This window comes from Mauremys mutica, chromosome 20 (assembly GCF_020497125.1).
Source record: "Mauremys mutica isolate MM-2020 ecotype Southern chromosome 20, ASM2049712v1, whole genome shotgun sequence".
In the NCBI taxonomy this organism is placed as follows: Eukaryota; Metazoa; Chordata; order Testudines; family Geoemydidae; genus Mauremys; species Mauremys mutica.
The window spans coordinates 5,194,342-5,215,047 of record NC_059091.1 but is presented as its reverse complement, the minus strand read 5'-3'; the positions used below and the strand labels follow the sequence as shown (position 1 = coordinate 5,215,047).

General features: G+C 46.8%; 1 protein-coding gene across 3 annotated transcripts; it reads right to left on the bottom strand.

Annotated features, from left to right (window-relative positions):
• Positions 1-1,332: 1,332 nt before the first annotated feature.
• Positions 1,333-20,594, bottom strand: LOC123354045. Of its 3 annotated transcripts, XM_044995663.1 has the most exons (5): positions 20,091-20,594; positions 12,050-12,178; positions 7,091-7,635; positions 5,517-5,576; positions 1,333-2,847 (listed from the first exon to the last, which is right to left on the bottom strand). In XM_044995663.1, exons 1-4 carry the CDS (start codon positions 20,167-20,169, stop codon positions 5,532-5,534), a joined length of 798 nt encoding a protein of 265 aa, XP_044851598.1. In that variant the 5' UTR covers positions 20,170-20,594; the 3' UTR covers positions 1,333-2,847; positions 5,517-5,531. The 3 variants fall into 3 exon arrangements, with proteins under 3 accessions (XP_044851598.1, XP_044851597.1, XP_044851599.1); XM_044995662.1 differs by lacking the exon at positions 5,517-5,576 and having other exon boundaries at positions 20,091-20,593; XM_044995664.1 differs by lacking the exons at positions 5,517-5,576; positions 20,091-20,594 and adding an exon at positions 15,629-15,786 and having other exon boundaries at positions 12,050-12,176.
• Between the last annotated feature and the right edge of the window lie 112 nt (positions 20,595-20,706).

Genomic DNA, 20,706 nt, shown 5'->3' with positions numbered 1-20,706 from the left:
AAATGAAAAAATGTTGCATAAAGTGTCCCCGTTCTTTGAAACATTTTGACTTTTTGTTGGAAAGCTGAGAAAACAAACATTTTCAGCCAAAAAAAACCCCCAACTCTTTTGAGACTTTTTCAGCTGAAATTTTTTCGTTTCTCATCAGAAAATTGGCAAAAAAATGAAAAACAAATTAAGTTTCACTTTGCTGAGGAAAAGTTAAAATTTTCCACTGCAAATTTCAATGACTTTTTTTGATTGATATTTTCTGTGGGAGGAAAAAACGGCATTGTCTGGCCAGCTCTAATATAAATTATATGCTATGGTAGGGTTACCAGATAACACCTTTGAAAAAACGGGACAGGGGGTGGCAGGTAATAGGCACCTATATAAGAAAAAGTCACAGAAAACGGGACTGTCCCTTTAAAAACGGGATATCTGGTTACCCTATGCTATGGGAAAGCCGAGAATCTCACCTTCCCACTAAGACCAAGACCTGAGAAATGTATCCACAATAACATTCCCAGTTGGTTAGACGATTGCCAGGGAGCCACATGCTTGTTTTTGTAATAGCCCATGTAGGCAACAGTATCCATAATAAATTCAGTAGTAAAAATAAAACCTTCTGGGAGCTATTGCACATCCTATGCAGCGTCTGCACTTGCAAACATCAGCCAACACATGCTTATTCAGAAGTGACACCACATCCATTTCAGTGAACTCAACCCAGCCCACTAGACTGAGATGCCACCTACTCCCTCTGCAGTTAAGACAAACATACTGAGTTTAAGGTTATTTAAGGAGGAAAGGAATCGTCATGCCAATGAAAAGCACTAGATTAAAAAAAAAGTTTTTATGTCAGTGTGGACCATCTGTCTAGTCAGGATGACTAACGGCTCCTTATAACATGACATTTAAAAATGTAACAAAGTATGATCAAAAAGTAAAGCTAGTTTTTATGGCACTTGGGGGCCGGGGGGGGGCGTTAGGCTGTGACTCAGTTAGGTAGGTGAGCATATGACTAACTATAAACCTGTGAGTAATGCTGTTGAAGTCAATGGGGCTATTCACATGCTTAAAGTTAGGCACATGCTTAAGTAGCTTGCTGGATCAGAGACCCAGAAAGGAGAGAAATGTGCTGTTTGTGTCCAAAGATTCACTCAGTGCAACTACCCATGTGGTGCCACCCCCCCCCCCCAATGCAATGCAGCCCCACACAGACACACACACACTGGTATTGACTCATACACAACACAAATGCTCCAAGCACTCCTCACGGTTATAGTATCATATACTATTACTTTATGTAGAAGAGACTGTCGATCAGCAATACACCGAAGACGTGTTTAGTTCCTGAGAAAATCCATCTGCGCTTTATTTATTTTTTTAATAAAATTTGCTACACTGGCTTTCAAAGCAGAAAAGAGCTGGCCTTTTTCTTCTGGCAAACTCTCAGCACCCCAGTGCCAGCTAGAACTTCATCCCGACTAAATTTATGGCCATTCTCCCTATGCTGGCTTTCTGATACACTGCTTCCAGTAATTCAGCACTGGGTGAATATTCTCTGGACCACAAAGGAGAACAATTAAAAGCTGTCCTCTCATTATTATCTGGAGTAGCCTAGCTGCAGAGTGAGAGAGAGAGAGAGAGAGAGAGAGAGAGAGAGAGAGAGAGTGTGTGTGTGTGTGTGTGTGTGTGTGTGTGTCGGGGGCGGAGGGAGATTGAAGCCATTTCTTCTGGATGTGGTTATGAACAGGAAGGGGAAAAATTATAAGACTTTTGTCTGAACGCTTATGAGTGAACACATGAGGCTTAGCACAGTCCTCAAAACTGGAATATTCATTGGCTTACCGCAAAATAATCGGTCTGATTCACTGCTGTGACACAATAGTAACTCCACCCAAGTCAGAGGCGTCGCACCTGTATCAAGGCACGATGTTGTGATGTACGTTAAGAAGCTGTCGGTCTCTGCGTGTAAAAAGCTCCTGTGATCAATGACTCACACCCAAAAAATACCCGAAACTGTCATTAATCTCCCCGAAGAAAAGCCTTGGTATTTTGATAAATAACTTGGCATTTGTATCAGTCACAGTGGCACTAATGTCATCTATCACCGTATACACCTACTTTCATCCAGAATCAATGCTGCATTCACATTTGGTGCCAGAAGTCAGAGCCTTAATGGCGCATCAGAGCAGGAGGAAAGGTTAGATGCTTTATGTCCAACGAATGTCTGATTTAATTAGCGTCCCTTATATTGGCGACTTAAAAGTCCAGCTCAGTATAAGTTCTTCCTTTCTTTTTCTTTTTCTTTTTTTTTTTTTTTTTAAGTTACAAGGGTGATTAAGAGGCTGGTTGCCACCAACGCATGACAGAACATGGTTTAGGAGAATTAACAAGCTTGGACATTCCTTTATTGGAGAGGTTACATTTCTGGGGGGAGAAGCAGATATTATTTTCTCTTTGTCAGCACAAACATCTGAGCCACAAATGCCTGAGCTAAAAGATCCAGCTCAAAGCCAACAATTTTCATTTCAGGTCAACCCAAACCACATTTTTTTTTCACAAGCCACTGAGTCAAGAAGTCACTTATTCCAACAGCTCATAAACCCCCATGTTGTCCAGCCACTAAAGGGGGACGGAAAGCCATCGTCTGTAAGCTGGGTTACAAGTACGTGATGATACCAACGCTATTCAATATGAGCTATGAGATGCTTGTAATAGTCTCCTTGCGCTGCTTCCCGAGCTGGGGAAATGACCTGGCAAAAGTCACAGGTCTGTGTATGCAGAGTACCCTTGGAGTTCAAAATCCCCGCTGTGACCAAGTGGACTGTCTTCTACCACCCATCCTGGAGTCCAGGAAGTCTAGAAAATTATTAAAGGGAAAGAGTGATAACTGGGTTAACCAAGATAGGGGTATTATTTGCGTTTGGCTTTTAACTATGTTTATTTTCATGGGTCTTTAATTCCCATGATCAATCTTGGCTTCTTGTTTAAAAATAGGCACCGCTTTCAGGAAACTCTGCTTGAGCAGTGGCTGGCCTCTGCTGCAGATATAAAAAGAGATCACACTGGTCCCGGGGAATTCCCCTATGCAGGACCACCCTAGAGCTAACCTCTATGCCCCTATGCTTCTCCAATTGTTCCACAGTGTATGCGGGGGGCCGATGCAGGAGGAGGGGTGGCTGTAGTGCTTAGCAATACAGCTGTCATTAAGACAGAGCAGCCCCAGGACTGCTCTAACTTACCCCCTGGCCATGTCAACCCTTGAGCAGCCAGAATGCAGAAGGTGCAAATGTGGTTTAAAGCCAGCTTTTGCCTCTGCCCCTCCTCTAAGGTTGCACCTCCTGAGAGACCCAGTGCAGAATCGATCCAGCTGTGTCTCGGGCTATTGAGTCTGATATGTCCTTGTCAGCAGCTCCTCTGTTTCGCACTTTAATTCCTTTAGAAACCCCTCGACAATCCCCTCCTATCCTCTTTATTTACAGCACTTGAGCGTCTCGAGTTGCCCATCACTTCCTCCTTGGAGACTCCAATCTCTGCCAAAGCCACAATGTGATAAACGGGCTTTTGTGAAAGGTCAATTGGAAAGCTCTGTAATTTCCTTTTTGCTGCTTTATTATTAAGTGCTGATAAGGCACATTTGGATTTTACAAGACGTCCGTTTTTTTCCTTCTTAAAAAAAAAACCCCCAGCAACCCTCGATTCAGTGCTGACTATCCTTAGAGGTTACTATGAATAGCGTAATTATAACGAGATCCCCGTTTCTGGAAAAGTGACAGGAAATTATGCAAAAACATGCTTGCATTACAATAAATGGTCGTGTCCCCCCCACCAGCCTCCCAACAACAACCTGTACGCTCCTGGACCAGGATTCTATTGCAGTAGGGCTATAACTGGACAAACACAGAACGAGGCGACGGTCCCTGCCCGCAAAGAGTTTACAACCTGACAAGAAACGTGCTGACAGGAGGAGGAGCAGACGGAAGCAACCAGATAATATTGGGCAGCGTGACAGGCAGCGTCTCCGGAAACCAGTGGCCTTTCAGTGTCACAGCGAAGACAAGTCTTTGGAGGAGGGGCTTAAAGGAGGCTAATGAGGGAAGGTCTTTTTTTTTTCACTCTGGACGGGAAGGGTGGAGCTGGGACAGCACGTGAGTAGCCTAAGGTGGACTCCTCGAGCTGTGCGCCTCTGCCAGCGTCCCCACATGGGCCAAGGAAAGGCGATAAGCAGTTAAGGACTGGATGGTTAAACACCTGTCAGAATGATTTAGCTTGTCAGCGGGGGACAGTTAGAAAGAGAGACAGAGGGGAGGAGAGGCCTAGGAGAGATCCTGCCTCACGTCGGGGAAGAAGGTTAAAAAAACCTTCTGTTGTGAGAGACAGACACTCGTATGGCACGTTGTAAAACAAGCACGTGGTGCTGGAGCTACGCAGGAGTGTGTGAGGTCTGTTTGCATGTGGACTCTAGAGTAAGGGAACCCTGTGACAGAGCCCAGATTCTTCATTGGGGTCTCTAAATCCGACTGTTATACAAAATTAATTACGTGATAACGGCTGAGGTTTTCAAAGGGGCTTCAGGAAGATGGATGCCTAACTCCCCTTGGTACCGTGGGTGCAATTTACCCGTGCATCGTGCTGGATTCTCCATCACTGACCATTTTAAAGTCAAGACTGGATATTTTTTCTAAAAGATCTGCTCTGGGAAATATTATGGGGAAGTTCTCTGGCCTGCATTACCCAGGAAGTCAGACTAAATGATCACAATGGTCCCTTCCGGCCTTGGAATCTATGAATCTATGAAGGGGAAAATGTTGCCTCTAACTTATTAGGGGTCTGTAACAGGGCTGTCTCTTTTAGGGCCCAGGGGGACTGGGGAACATCCAGCCCTGTTCTTGAGAAGAACCCAGAAAGCATGTGCTGGGACTCACCTAACCCAGCTGACAGCATCAAGGGATTGGGTCTGATAAGTCCCAGCTCGGGGATATAAACGAGGGTCCCTGCTCTGTGAAGGACCCTGGGACCAGGAGAGGACTGGGAGTCATATTCTCTTGGGGCTCTAGCAGGGCATTAAGCTGCTGGAGCCCAGCTTGAGAACAGGACTAAGGCTATAGCCGCAGAGTCAGTGTAGACGCTCACCAAAGCGATGGGAAGGATTCTCCGGTCACCGAAGTTAATCCACCCACCACGAGCAGCGGTAGCTAGAATTCTTCCCTCAACCTAGCGCTCTCTCCACCAGAAGTTAAGTTGTCTTAACTGTGTCACTCAGGAGTGTGGATTTTTCACACCCCTGAGGGACGTAGTTGGGTCAACCGAGCTTTTTTGGTGTCAACCTGGCCTAGTATTTTGTGGTGGTCTGGTGTTCCACGTTTCTTTTTGAGGGTGCGTGTGCTAAACAGGGCCCTGAAGTAACTGGACTGCGGCAGAGTGTTTTCCCAGGCTGGTGATAGGGTGTCCCGGCCTTTGAAAAAAGGTTAGTGGGGATATTACATGCATTTGCAGCGTGCCCAACAGAGCAGTGGCCGAGCACTTACCCTAGACGGCCCAAATCATCTATTTTTCAAAAGGGTTTGGATGAAGTCCTTTGGAAGAGGCTGTGAAGGAAAATATCAATATGGGGTAAGCGGCAAAGCCTTGCCAATGAATTAAATATGGCTTAGTTATAAGCAATGCGGAGTTAGAGTGCAAGGTTGGTCCCTCTGAGGGGGAGAAATGGATGGCAGGGTCCCTCGGGATTTGGACAATATTCTAGACTATTCAGAGAAGGAGGCAGACAGTAGCTGAGAGTGAAATGGCCCAGAGAAGGGGAAAGAAGGTGATTAGACCCTCCAAGAGTACTTACAAATGGGCTGTCACCTAAAAAGGGCTTGGTAAATTTATGAGCAAATACAACATTTATGACGATGCGTTACAGCAAGGTTATCAGAGCTCATGCTCAGGGCATCAACTGACTGCCCCGAGGCGCAGGGAAGAATTGCTCCACATGTGTACAACAGAGTTATACAACTGGCTAGGTACAGTATGGGGGGGAGGTTAATTTTTGGGGGGGGGATGAATCCAGCACTTCCCCCTTAAAAACATGATGCTACAGCGGATGAGCGAATGGTCAGATCCTGTAGGGCGGCACTTCCCAAATCGTGGGTCGCGACCCCAAATGAGGTTGTGCCATGAGCAGAGGGTGTCATGGATCCCTAGCATGTGGAGGACACCATTTTGCTCCGTGCATCCTCGCAACCAGTACTTACTTTGTAATGAAAGAGGTGCTGGGGCGCAAGCAATTTTTTTACATTCATAACTGGTGCAGCAAGCCCAGAGACGCCGGGGCTATGAACCGCCAAGCCGAGAGGTGCCGGAGCTCAGCCCTGGCACAAAATAAGCCGTGCTCTATAGTGGGTCTCAGCATCCACCAGCCAGAGCTGTTCAGTGGCACCGCCGCTGATCAGCTGTTTGGCAGCACCGCCAACCAGCTGATCGGCGGCTCAGTCAGGGGATTGGGGGAGGGTGGAGAGCAGCAAGGGGGTGGAGCCTCGAGGAGGAGGTGGAGCAGGAGTGGGAAGAGGTGGAGCGAGGGCGGGGTCTTGGGGAAGGGGGCAGAGCAGGGGCAAAAAGAGGCAGAGCAAGGGTGGGGCCTTGGGGGTATGGGTGGAAAGGGGGCAGGGCCTCAGGGCAGGGGTCGGTGCCTATGGTCCCGGAAGGAAAAAAATTCATTAAAATTGGGTCATGCTGGCAAAAAGTTTGGGGAACTGCTGCTGTATGGCAAATCCTACAGTCTATCAGAGAAAGAGAATAGTCCCATGATTAGGGGGCTAGCTTAGGACTTGACAGACCTGGGTTTCTGCCTTTGTTCTCCACAGACTTTGTGGCATGTCACTTAGCTTTTCTGTCCCCATCTGTAAAATGGGTCTAATAAATAATTCCTTCTTTCACCAGGCTGTGGTGGGGATAGCTAGGTTGGAAACTGTCAGGTGCTCAGATACTACAGCAAAGGGAAAAATGAAAGTACCTAAGCAGGGACTGTCTTTTTGTTCTGTGTTTGTACAGCTCCTAGCGCAATGGGGTTTGGTCCAGGGCTATAGTAAGACAAATAATAGATACTGTTATACTGTACCTGTGTGGGTCCTCGTATTTCTATAGGAACTTTAATTTCTGCTGCTTGAAGGGAAATACTTTCTGTCTGTAAATCTTCTGGTGCTTCATAAAGATCCAAGAAACTGGGAAAGGAGCCTACATCCTCCGGATTTAGGGTAGCAAGCTCTGGAGGTATGGGAGAGGCTGTGGATTTCTCCTTGTCCGCTCTCAAGGCAGGAAACGTCGTATAATTTTTCAACAGCGTGTCACAAGCCACCTTCTTGCCCATGTGTGGTTTGTGGTGGTTCTGGCTGGAAAGTGCTATTGCGAAATCTGCCTTCCCCTTGGCACTGCTTAACAAGCTGGCGTTGGCTGCACTCGGGGGGTACTTAATATCAACACGAGAAACCGTGTGTGCATCTCGTGGCTGGTCCCGAAGAACTGCCGAGTTGGGCCACGTAGGAACTGTTGGGTTGGAAAGGATAGAGCTGGGAACCTTTGGTAATTGCTGTTTGAAGATGAGTCTCTCCGATTGCGCTAATCCCCCATCGTCCGTGCACTGGATTGGCATCGAAATTGGCATGTCTTTAAAAGAAAACAGTGGGGCCACTTATTCATGGGCCTGAAAGGAGGTTATTGCTTTTGTCTGCATCTCCCCCGAGTGGTATCATTCTCCTTGTGTGAATCATACCCACCCCTATAAAACAAACACTGGTGACTGGGCACTGGCTATACAGCAGACACGGCCAGGGCCGCCAGGGGAGGGGTGGCAAGTGGGGCAATTTGCCCCAGGCCCTGGGCCCCGTGGGGGCCTCCACGAGAGTTTTTTGGGGCCCCTGGAGCGGGGTCCTTCACTCCGGGGGCCCTGGAAAACTCTCATGGGGACCAGGCCCCTGGAGCGTCTTCCGCTCCGGGTCTTTGGCGGCAGGGGGTCCTTCTGCTATGGAATCTACCGCCAAAGTGCCCCGAAGACCCACGGTGGAGGGTCCTTCTGCCCCAGGACCCGCTGCCGAAGTGCCAGGTCTTCGATGGCAATTTGGCGGGGGGGGAGCCCCCACCGCCGAAGACCCCAGGCCCCCTGAATCCTCTGGGCAGCCCGGGACATGGCTACCCACTCATCTCAACAGGCTGCTCCTGAGCAGGAAGGTAAAGGCAATTCCATCTACCATTCCTCACCTTGCTTAATTATGGAATGATGGGAAGTGCTCTATACCAGGGCACGAATGCAAAGAAGCCTGCCTGGTAGCTAACATCACAGGTGAAAATAGCCTTGAATCTTAGTAAATCCCTTCTTGCTTTGAATTCAGGAAAAATTACAAAACTCTACTAAGTGAATTTGAGGTTTTTTTCTTCTTTGCATCTTGTGGAACAAATGATGTCAGTGACGTCACAGGTTGATGCATGCTGGGATTTCTCTAGCAAACCAGGAAGTGTCAGAGAGGGCAGAAAAGAATAATTTTAGATACGTACGTTCTAGTCTATGCTAGCTAGGTTCTTATACCACACTCATCACTGTAGTAATAAAAATAACAACCTAGCCCTTTCATCAGCAGATCTCAAAGCCGTTTACAAAGGAGGACAAAATCACTGGCCTCTCTGTGTCTCAGCTTGCCCAGCAGTAAAATGGGGAAGTGGCTTGCCCATAACGGGCCAGCAGGCCAGTGAATAAAACCCAAATCTACTGAGTCCCAGTCCCATGTTCTGTGAGCTAAACCACACTGCTCTGAGTAGCTGAGCCCCTTTCAGAATTGCATTAAACAATCTGACTAGCTTCTCTCACGGGCGTGTTCTCTCGTCTTCTCCCCAGAGGGAGGAGTGTGTGCAGTGCAGTGACTTGTTCCAGATGTTTTTTTAATCTAATAGATAGAGACACACGTTGCTATATGCTTATGTTAGAGAAAGCATGGTCAATATTTATTTGGTATATTACGGTAGCACCTAGAGGCCCTAGTCACGGGCCAGGAACCTAGTGCTGGACAAACACAGAACAAAAAGACAGATCCTGCCCCCCAAAGAGCTTCCAACCTGGCTAGTGGGGCCATCCAGAAAGTATTTCTGATCTTCAATCAGCTCTCCTGGTAACTTTGCATCTTTAAAAAATATATAATCATAAGCTCTCGGGGAAAGACACTTTCATGGCCAGGCAGTGCCCAACCAGCACCATGGTGCTCTGGCTCTGATTGAGCCCCTCTCTAATACCAATAACAATGGATCGAAGTTTGGTTACAAAACCGTTTGGAAAAACTGGATTTTTCACTGGGGGGAAGGGAGGGGAGAAATTGCAAAAAGATGAATATTTGCACAGCTCCATTGCTAGTGTCCCTTGGTGAATATTTTGCTTCATAAATGTCAAGTATCAGAGGGGTACCCATGTTAGTCTGGATCTGTAAAAGCAGCAAAGAGTCTTGTGGCACCTTATAGACTAACAGACGTCATGCATCCGATGAAGTGGGGATTCACCCACGAAAGCTCATGCTCCCAAACGTCTGTTAGTCTATAAAGTGCCACAAGACTCTTTGCTGCTTCATAAATGAATCTCGTAGGGCACATCTACGCTGGAGCTAGAGGTGTAATTTACAAACCTTGGGTAGATACACCCACCCTGGCTCTGAGTCTACCAGTCATGGCGCAGCTGCAGCGACTCCAGGGGAAGGAGGGGCTACGCATCCCAAATACAATCCCGCCTCAAATCATAGCTATGTACTCGGCTGGCTAGTCCATCTTGCCACTCGCGCACTGAGACTACGCTGCTTTTTTTTTTTTTTTTCGTGCACTAACTCATTCAGAGCTAGCGCAGGCATGTGTACCTAGGGTGACCATAAGAACATAAGAACGGCCGTACTGGGTCAGACCAAAGGTCCATCTTGCCCAGTATCCTGTCCTCTGAATGGCAGGTGCCCCAAAGGGAATGAACAGACTGGTTATCATCAAATGAGCCATGCCCCGTCACCCAACCCCAGCTTCTGGCAAACAGAGGCTTGGGACACCATTCCTGCCCATCCTTACTAATAGCCACTGATGGACCTATCTTCCATGAATCTGTCTAGCTCCCTTTTGAACCCCGTTATAGTGTTGGCCTTCACAATGCCCTCTGGCAAGGCGTTCCAGAGATTGATAATGCGTTGCATGAAAAATAATTTCTTGTGTTTGTTTTAAACCTGCAACCTATTAATTTCATTGGGTGGCCCCTTGTTCTTGTATTATGAGGAGTAAACAACACTTCCTTATTTACTTTCTCTATACCACTCATGATTTTATAGACCTCTATCATTATCTCCCTTTAGTCGCCTCTTTTCCAAGCTGAAAAGTCCCAGTCTTATTAATCTCTCCTCATACGGAAGCCGTTCTATACCCCCTAAACATTTTTGTTGCCCTTTTCTGAACCTTTTCCAATTCCAATATATCTTTTTTGAGATGGGATGACCACGTCTGCACGCAGTATTCAAGATGTGGGTGTATCATGGATTTATATAGAGTCAATATGATATTTCCTGTCTTATTATCTATCCCTTTCTTGATGATTCCCAACATTCTGTTCACTTTTTTGACTGCCGCTGCACCTGGAGTAGATGTTTTCAGAGAACTATCTGCAATGGCTCCAAGAGCTCCTTCTTGAGTGGTAACAGCTAATTTAGCCCCCATCATTGTATATGTATAGTTAGGATTATGTTTTCCAATGTCCATTACTTTGCATTTATCAACTTAAATTTCATCTGCCATTTTGTTGCCCCGTCACCCAGTTTTGCGAGATCCTTTTGTAGCTCTTCGCAGTCTGCCTGGGACTTAACTATCTAGAAGTAGTTTTGTATCAGCTGCAAATTTTGCCACCTCACTGTTTACCCCTTTTCCCAGATCGTTTATGAATATGTTAAATAGGACTGGGCCCAGTACAGACACTGGGGGACACCACTGTTTACCTCTCTCCATTCTGAAAACTGACCATTTGTTCCTACCCTTTGTTTCTTATCTTTTAACCAGTTACCAGTCCAGGAGAGGACCTTCCCTCTTATCCCAAGGCTGCTTATTTTGCCATATTTTCCCAAAGGGAAAACGAGACACTGCATAGGGCTGGCCCAAGTTCCTCCTCTCCCTGCCACGTGCGGGGCCAGCCCGAGGCCTCCCTCTACCTTCATGTGCGGGGCCCGCAAAAGATCTCCTGCTGCTCTCCATGCGGGCCTGGCCCTGCCCAAGCTGCTCTCCCGAGCCCTCCCCCCCAGCCCAAGCCCTCCCCCCCCACACCCCACATGTTCCTCCGCACCCCACTAGCAGTTGCACTCCACTTTTTTGGCAAAACTCTGCATTTGTCTCATTTTCTCTTGCCAACTGATGATCTGTTGGCAAGACCAAATGGGACAAATGCCCAGTTTTGCCCAAAAAGTCAGGACAGCTGGGACAGGGCTTAAGAAAGGGACTGTCCCAGCCAAAACAAGACATATGGTCACCCTATGTGGACGTAGAGTCCATAGAATCATAGAAGATTAGGGTTGGAAGAGACCTCAGGAGGTCATCTAGGCCAATCCCCTGCTCAAAGCAGGACCAACACCCACTGTGTCAAGCCAGGCCTTAAAAACCTCTAAGGATGGAGATTCCACCACCTCCCTAGGTAAGCCATTCCAGTGCTTCACCACCCTCCCAGTGAAATATTGTTTCCTGATATCCAACCTAGATCTCCCCCACTGCAACTTGAGACCACCGCCAGCTCCAGAGTACGCATACTCTAAAAGACGCTGCATCTGCCATGAGTCCTCCGAGGATTCCGAGCATGATTCTTACCTTGACTGTCTTCTTGGTATTCAACATCCTTATTACGAGGTATAAGGTAGTTCCCGTTTCCCATCCAACACAGCATAAGCAACTGCCACTACAAAGTGTGCCCCCTCGGACAAGCTAAGTGCAGAATCCAATTATAAGGTATGTGAATTCATGTTTGATTGAGCTTCACACCTCCTTTAGGGCGCCAGAAATTGTAACCGGCACAAACCGAAGCAGTGTCCCTTACCAGTCATTGGTTCCTTCTTCACAATCAACTTCTGTAGCAGCTCAGCCTGCTTTGCACATAAATCCTGCAGTTGCGTGAATTCTTGGTAAAGCTGGAAAAACGCTTCTTCCATTTCTCCAGTGCCTGGCTAAGGGAAAACAAAAACTAGCATAAAATGATTAGCCCTGAGTGTTACTAAAGAAGAAACAGTGGCAAGGAGCCAGGCAGGCACTGTGATGCTGGAGGAGCTGTTGCAACTGATATGATTATTATTTATTTGAATTGCAACAGTGCCAACAGAGTTACACTGGACACTGTATAAACACATAATCAGAAGCAGTTTCTTCCCCCAATGCATTTGCAATCTACCAGGAAAGGACAAAGAGTGGGAGGGGAAAGAAAGGGGAAGTGATTTGCTCAAAGTCACAAGGTCAGTGATTGGCAGCCGTGGGCCTAGAATGGAGGTCTTCTGACTCATAGCCCAGCAGTCTAGCCAATAGGCCATGCAGCCTCTCGGGAATAAAAAGTGAGAAGTTTGTAATTACCCTTACAAAAGACAAACCTGGCAGGCCTGAGTTTCCTCATTGATTTGAAGAGGAAGCAGAATAAAGCCATAATTCAGATATGTTTAGGGCTGCTTCCTCTGTGGGCGGGGGAGGCTTGCTTTTGCATAGAATCATAGAAGATCAGGGTTGGAAGAGACTTCAGGAGGTCATCTAGTCCAACCCCCTGCTCAAAGCAGGACCAACACCCACTAAATCATCCCAGCCAGGGCTTTGTCAAGCCGGGCCTTAAAAACCTCTAAGGATGGAGATTCCACCACCTCCCTAGGGAACCCATTCCAGTGCTTCACCACTCTCCTAGTGAAATAGTGTTTCCTAATATCCAACCTAGACCTCCCCCACTGCAACTTGAGACCATTGCTGCTTGTTCTGTCATCTGCCACCACTGAGAACAGCTGAGCTCCATCCTCTTTGGAACCCCCCTTCAGGTAGTTGAAGGCTGCTATCAAATCCCCCCTCACTCTTCTCTTCTGCAGACTAAATAATCCCAGTTCCCTCAGCCTCTCCTCGTAAATCATGTGCCCCAGCCCGCTAATCATTTTTGTTGCCTTCCGCTGGACTCTCTCCAATTTGTCCACATCCCTTCTTTAGTGGTGGGACCAAAACTAGGTGCAATACTCCAGATGTGGCCTCACCAGTGTCAAATAGAGGGGAATAATCACTTCCCTTGATCTGCTGGCAATATTCCTACTAATACAGTCCAATATGCCGTTGGCCTTCTTAGCAACGAGGGCCCACTGCTGACTGATATCCAACTTCTCGTCCACTGTAATCCCCAGGTCCATTTCTGCAGAACTGCTGCCTAGCCAGTCAGTCCCCAGCCTGTAGCAGTGCCTGGGATTCTTTCTTCCTAAATTCAGGACTCTGCACTTGTCCTTGTTGAACCTCATCCAATTTCTTTTGGCCCAATCCTCCAATTTGTCTACGTCACTCTGGACCCTATCCCTGCCCTCCAGCGTATCTACCTCTCCCCACAGCTTAGTGTCATCTGCGAACTTGCTGAGGGTGCCATTCATCCCATCATCCAGATCATTAATAAAGATGTTGAACAAGGGGATCTTTATTAATTATTTGGATGATGGGATGAATGGGGCTTGGTCCTGCTTTGAGCAGGGGGTTGGACTAGATAACCTCCTGAGGTCCCTTCCAACCCTGATATTCTATGAAAGCCAGCCCCAGGACTGACCCCTGGGGCACTCCTCTTGATACCGGCTGTCAACTAGACATCACCCATGAAACATTACCATCGTCCCATGGGAAGTCATGAATTTCATCCCACCTGTGATCACTAATGCCCTACAGTAGCCAGGGAGACAGACATGAAAGGGGAAGATTGCTAAAGGCATATGTGGGAACTAGGCCCATGATTTTTTTTTCCAGTGGGAATTGGGCCACAAACTGCCCTTCGTGCCTTTTGAAAATCTCCTCCTAAAATACCGTGCAAGTGGAAATCTAGTTCATGGCTCACGGGTTACTCCATAGAAAAATATCTTTGTATTATATTTAGCACATTCCTCCTTGCCTTACCTGCCATACTGTGGATTTGACTTTGCTGTTTGCACCAATTATTATGTGGGGGGAGGAAAGGAAATAAACCCAGTGCTCAGAGGAAATCTGAGCCACCTACAAAGTAAATTGTCATTTGCAGGGCTCGTGCATCTCCATTAGCATAACTATGCGAATGAGCTTTGCTTCTTGTCATAATTTCCAGTTTTTTTCTGCAGCTCAGCTCTGAGTTTAAACTCTAATTCCATAATTAGGGGCTCGGTTAATCCATCTGATGAAACCTCCCCTGCCTGTTAGGAAGGTAGGGATGATTCTTTATGGGCTATTGCTGCAATCATTAGCAAACAAGGAGCAATACACATAGCACAAAGAGAACTTTTGACAAAACTGTAAAGTAAATTACAGTGCGGGATGTTTACGTATCTGTCACCCCATGAGCACAGCTTAGAAAAATATTTAGATCATATTTTCTGCTGTCTGGTTCCCAGTGATTCCTTTCACTTTTACAGAACATACCAAAGCTATTTTGGGCTCTTCATTAATTTTACAAGCCTAAGATGCACTAGCCAGCGTCTGATCTAATGTCCTGGGGAATCGACAGGAGCCTTTCAATTGATTTATTGTTATTTATGTGCACCTAGCAAGCCCGGTTATGGCCCAAGGTTGCATTATGCTGGGCATTGTATAATCATAAACGCATAACAAAATACTTCAGTAAACATTGCATTGGACCATAGAAGCATAAGCCAATCTCAGATGTACCACGCTACAAAGAAGTCACTGTAGAAATCTTGTGGGAAGCAAACACCAGGAATGTGGTACAGATCCTTAATACACATTTCATTCAAAAGTTATAAATTAATATACCAGTGAATTATTAAAAAGTGCATGACTTGGGGGTTTAATTACTGAGTTTGCCTTCATTACATCGATTGCATTCAATAAATGCTTTAATAGTTTATTGCTATTTAATTTCCAACAATTACCGTAGTGAAGATGAGATCGCGGTGGAGTTAGGCATTGTAAGCTGATATGCAACCTGCCAGTTATTCACAGTTTAAGATCAAAGTAGTGATCCCAAAATGGCAAACCTTCCTGAACCTTGACCATCTGGCTGACTACTTCTGCTTTAACCTTTTACTCTGGTTCGGAAGACAAAGGAGCATGCTAGTTAGTATAACTTCTGAGACTTCAGTAGAATGGCATTGATACAACTGAGAGAAGCATATGACTCTGAATCTTCTGCCTTTCCCTCGGTATATTAGTCGGGTGACACTCAGTTGCTTTAGATGGGAAGCAATCAGATATGCTGCCCGTAACAATAAGTGGGGCCGTGGTGACCCCCCGCTTTGCTGTTGTGGCTAGTTAAAAGATGTAGGCCATATAGTTGTCGGCTGCAATCACCAGCAATGGCTGCCCGGCTCTCTCCTGGGCTTCCCTTTAACGGTCAAATCAAGCAAGTTACTCTAATCAAGCAGTCACCCTATACACCTGACGAACACAAAGGGCTAAATTTCCAGCGAGAACTTACTCGTGCTGGGTCTCCTCCTTTCGTTTGCCTCTCTGCTGTTGCGTGGCATTTGGGTCTGTGAGTTTCAACTGAAAAAATTCATGGGGAGCACTCTGGAGGCAGGGAATTTCCCCTTCAATGTTGATGTTAATAGTGAAACCTCAGAACAGTGACAGAACAGGAAATAGAGTAGCAGTGCAGACAGTCTGTGCAGACTGCAGAGCAAGGCTTTCAAATTAGGGTCTGCAGGATGCTTTGTATCCCAGAAGGAAGGCATCAGAGGGGACTGGTATTAGAGTTAGTGTTGCCCGGGGGTTGGGTCACTGGATTAGCACAGCTCTTCTGAACCCCCCTATGTCTGGCTCATCCACTAACCTGCTGTGTGACCTCTGACAAGTTACTTCCTCTGTCTCTGTTTCCCCTCCCATGCTGTCTGTCTCATCTGTTTATTGAGTGAGGTCTTTAAGGGAGGGGCTGTCTTTTTACTTGACGCTTGTGGGATGGCCACCCTCTTGGTCAACACAGCGGAGGCTGAACCTCTGAGCTAAAAAGCCTGAGCTGCTACGACATGAGCTACAGAACCAAGGCTCTGTATCTAGGGATTTGAATAACTCAGATCTTCTGTGGATTGGCACAGAGGGGGGAAAACCTGTAACATGCTCTCATCGGTGGGTTACATTTGCCTAGCACGGGGTAGCCGTGGTCTTGGCTGAGGCCTTTAGGTACTACTCCAATATGTCTAATAATATGATTTACTCTTTCATACAGAAAGACATTCCGCGTGGTCAGGTCATCCTAGTCCATTGACTCCTATTCAATTAGGGTGACCAGACAGCAAGTGTGAAAAATCAGGACAGGGGGTGGGAAGTATTAGGCGCCTGTAGAAGACAAAGGCCCAAATATCGGCACTGTCCCTATAAAATCAGGACCTCTGGTCACCCTATATTCAATGCAGGATCCAGGCCAAAACTGTTTGCCTTGGTTTTTAAAACTCTCCTTGGACTTCTCCCTTATGATTTCAAGAACCTTGTGTGTGGCTAGTTGGATTCTCATGATGCAGCCTCTTTCTGCCCTTTCCCACCATCTCATCAGACCATTCCTGGGGTGTGGGTGCAAGGTTCAAATTCCTCAGCCCCTTTGTTGCAGAAATCAGAATTTCCTCCCGCAATCGAAAACAGACGGCTGTCCCAATAGGTTAGTGTTTCCTAGCACTGCATTTTTTGTGTATCATGTCCCAACGTAGCCGCATGATTGCCACAGCTCCTTCTTGTGTTGCAAATATTAAAACTAGCTTTTGACAACACCCGCCGTGGCAAGTTCAAAAAAGTTCCATTCCTTTGATGGCGCCTTGTCAACGTTGTGTCCCCAGCCACAAGCAGCTGTTCACCACCATTGATCTCCTGCCGTACTTCAGATGTCTTTTAGCTGGATAGCAATCCCAACAGTACCGGATTTCTAGAAGCCACGGCTTCCTTGCAGTAATGGAAGCTATAGTAACTGCATCTCCCTGGGTCTGAGATTTGTGAAGCTACCACCATCTAGTGTTAAAAATAGGTCTTCATGAAAAGGAAACCTTTGCCTTCCATTTAAGTTGAAATATTGGGGCTGAATCTTCAGATGCTGTAAATCCGTCCCAATAACATAGTTCCTCGGCGTCGGTGAAGCCAGGCGACTTTACACCAGCTGAGGATTTGACTCTTGCTTTTAGCTGTAGATCAGAACAATCAGGATTGTATCAGGCACCCTATAAAATACACAAGATAAAACAATTCCTGCCCCCAAGAGTTTGTGTTAAAATTTAAGATAAAATGCAACAAGCTGGTGCAGTAAGCATTCAGAGGGGATGAAAGAGGAAGGAAAGTAGTCACACAGTTGCAAGGGCTCGCAGGTTTCGACTCACGAAGTTTAAAGGTATAAATAAGAATTATTAATGTTCTCAGTTAACCCTGCAGTCAACTTGCCTAGCCACTATAAACTGACAGCTGACTGTAATGTTGAAAATGGGCCTTGGGAAGGGATCTGAAGGAAGACAGGGGCTTCAAAGATTAGTTTGGGGAAGGCATTCTAAGAAGGCGTGGACATGCCAGAGAGAGAAGTGGAGAATTAGATTCTTGTCCTGCCCATCTTGCACCAGAGCACATAAGATTGATCCACTACAACAGAAAACACACATTTTCTGTGAATACTTAAATGCTTTTAGATAAATGGGAAACAAGAACCCCATGTCCATAGTGAACCAGTGCCCTTAAGCAGTGAACGTCAAGGGGCTTTTTTATCTCCGCTGCAGTAAATAAATATGAGTAATTAAAACACTGAAAGAGTTCAAATTCCTCCTATTTTCCATGCTAATTCTTCAGGCCAAATCCTGTGGTCCTGATTCAGGTCTTATCCCAACAAAACTCTACCTGGAGTTGGACACTAGGGAGCAGGTGGTCAACTGATGTAAATTGATTTCAACGGCGCTGCGACAATTTCCATCCGCTCAGGCTCTGCCCTTGGAGATGCGTTTTTCAAAAGCGCTCTCTGCGATGGCTTAACTCGGCTCCCCGTGGAAGGCAAATAATGGTAAAACTGCCATTGATTTCAACGGCAGCAGCGTTAGGCCAGTGCTAAGCGCTTTTGAAAACCTGGTGGAAACATGGTCATTTGTCTGACTGAGGCTTGGTCTACACAGGGAACGTATGTTGGTATAACTGTGTGTGTCCACGTCCCGATACCAATTTAAACCCCAGTGTAGACATTTACTGTAAAAGTCAGAGTAAAAAAATCTTCAACACTAACAATGATAAGCCTATATCAGGGGTCAGCAACCTTTCAGAAGTGGTGGGCTGAGTCTTCAGTTATTCACTCCAATTTAAGGTCTCACGTGCCAGTCATACATTTTAGCGTTTTTTGAACGTTTCTTTCTATAAGTCTATACTATATAACTAAACTATTGCTGTATGTAAAGTAAATAAGGTTTTTAAGATGTTTAAGAAGCTTTATTTAAAATTAAATTAATATGCAGAGCCCCACCCTCCGGACCAGTGGCCAGGATCTGGGCAGTGTGAGTGCCACTGAAAATCAGCCCGCGTGCCACCTTTGGCACGCATGCCATAGGTTGCCTACCCCTGGCCTATATCATAGAAGAATCTTAGAAATGTTGGGCTGGAAGGAACACTGAGAAGTCATCAGGTCCTGCCACCTATGCTGAGGCAGGACCAAATAAACCTAGACCACCACTAAGTGTTTGTCCGAACCAGACGCGGACTCCGTGGGTGCTCTAGCCCTGGAGCACCCATGGAAGAAAAACAATGGGCACTCAGAACCCATCCCCCCCCACACGCACCGATCAGCTGTTTGGCAGCAGGCTCAAGGCACTGTGGGAAGGGAGTGGGGCAGGGCACTCAGAGAGGGGGTGAAGCAGGGGCAGGAAGAGGCAGGGCAAGGGTGGGACCTTGGGGAAGGGGCGGATTGGGGGTGGGGCCTCAGTTCAGAGCAGGGGTGCAGCACCCACCCAGAAAAATGAAAGTCAGCGCCTGTGGTCCAACCTGTTCTTAAAAACCTCCAGTGACAGGGAGTGCCTTGGAAGCCTATCCCAGAGCTTAACTATCCTTAGAGTTAGAAAGGTTTTCCTAATATCTGACCTTAATTTCCCTTGTTGCAGATTAAGCTCATTACTTCTTTTCCTACCTTCAGGGGTTATGGAGAAGAACTGATTACAGGCCTCTCTATAACAGCCATTAACAGATTTGAAGACAACTCTCAGGTTCCCCCTCTGCTTTCTTTTCTCAAGACTAAACTCACGCAGTTTTTTTAACCTTTCATCACAGGACAGGTTTTTTAAACCTTTTATCATTCTGTTGCTCTCCTTTGGACTCTCTCCAATTTGTCCAGATTTTTCTACACCAGTGGTTCTCAAACTTCTGTACCGGTGATCCCTTTCACATAGCAAGTCTCCGAGCGCAACCCCCCCTTTATACATTGAAAACACTTTTTTTATATATTTAACACCCTTATAAATGCTGGAGGCAAAGCAGGGTTTGGGATGGAGGCTGACAGCTCACGACCCTGCATGTAATAACCTCAAGACTTCCCCCCAGTTTGAGAACCCCTGTTCAATAGTGTGTGGGTCTTGAGAGGCTAGCAGAGAATATTTGACCTCTAAGGGTAAGGGTGTCGGAGTGAGATTTTCTTTGCATTAGATTGTAGTAAAATTTTCAGTGCCGTTGTGCCCGATAGTTGCTTTTCATTACCCCGCTGGGGGCCGCAACCCACTAGATGAGAAATGCTGACTACAGCAGCTGCATTGATTTAAACGGAGAATCCAAAGAACAATTTAGCAGGAGAACTAGGAAAGAGTGGAGGACAGAAAAGGAGAAGCTGCTGTGGCAAATTTACTGTGACATCTCTCCATATCCCTCCACCAGCATCTGTACTGTTTACATCCCTGACACTTTTGGCTGGGAGTCTACCAGCTCTCACATGATAAATCATTTTAGCTCTGGAAAGTAGCTGAATAGGAGACGGCCAGGGAAATATCTTGATGCTTCAAGGAGGAGTTGATAATTCAGCTGTGACATTCTTCCCTCTGAAGTATTATGAAGATAAAACTCTCGTATAGCGCTGTGGGGTGCTAGAGAAATGGAGGGGCCTGGCCCCTGGTGCTCTGGGATCCTCTGACCCTTTTCATGAGCGTCTGAATGTTAAACCCGGCACGTTGAAGGAGCACATTCCCTGACCTCCCTCAGCAGCACCCACGGGCAGTGACACGCCCGGAAGGCCCAGTCAGGAACTCTTAAGCATTAGGAAACTATAGCACCTTGCAGCAGCCCCCTCACGAGGACCCCACCGGAGCCCCCGACACTAGGACCCAGCAGCAGTCCCAGCATTAGGAACCCCAGACAGTAGGACCCTATAGCACCCTGCAGCAGCCAACACCCGGCATTAGGAGCCTATAGGAGCCTCAGTTACCAGGACCCTATAGCAATCTGCCACAGCCCCGGTTTTAGAAGCCTAAAGGAGCCTCTGGACCCTCTAGCACCCTGCAGCAGCTGGGGGTACTAGGAACCTGTAGGCGCCCCTACACCCTGCAGCACCCGGGGGTTTGGGAGGCTGCA

Coding starts and splice junctions, on each gene's coding strand:
- LOC123354045 (XM_044995662.1), bottom strand. CDS start 20,169: ATGTCACAGCTGAATTATCAACTCCTCCTTGAAGCATCAAGATATTTC. Junction 7,636..12,049: donor GAAGAAGGAACCAATGACTG/GTAAGGGACACT, acceptor TTTCTTTTAAAG/ACATGCCAATTTCGATGCCA. Junction 2,848..7,090: donor AAATACGAGGACCCACACAG/GTACAGTATAAC, acceptor ATAATTTTCTAG/ACTTCCTGGACTCCAGGATG.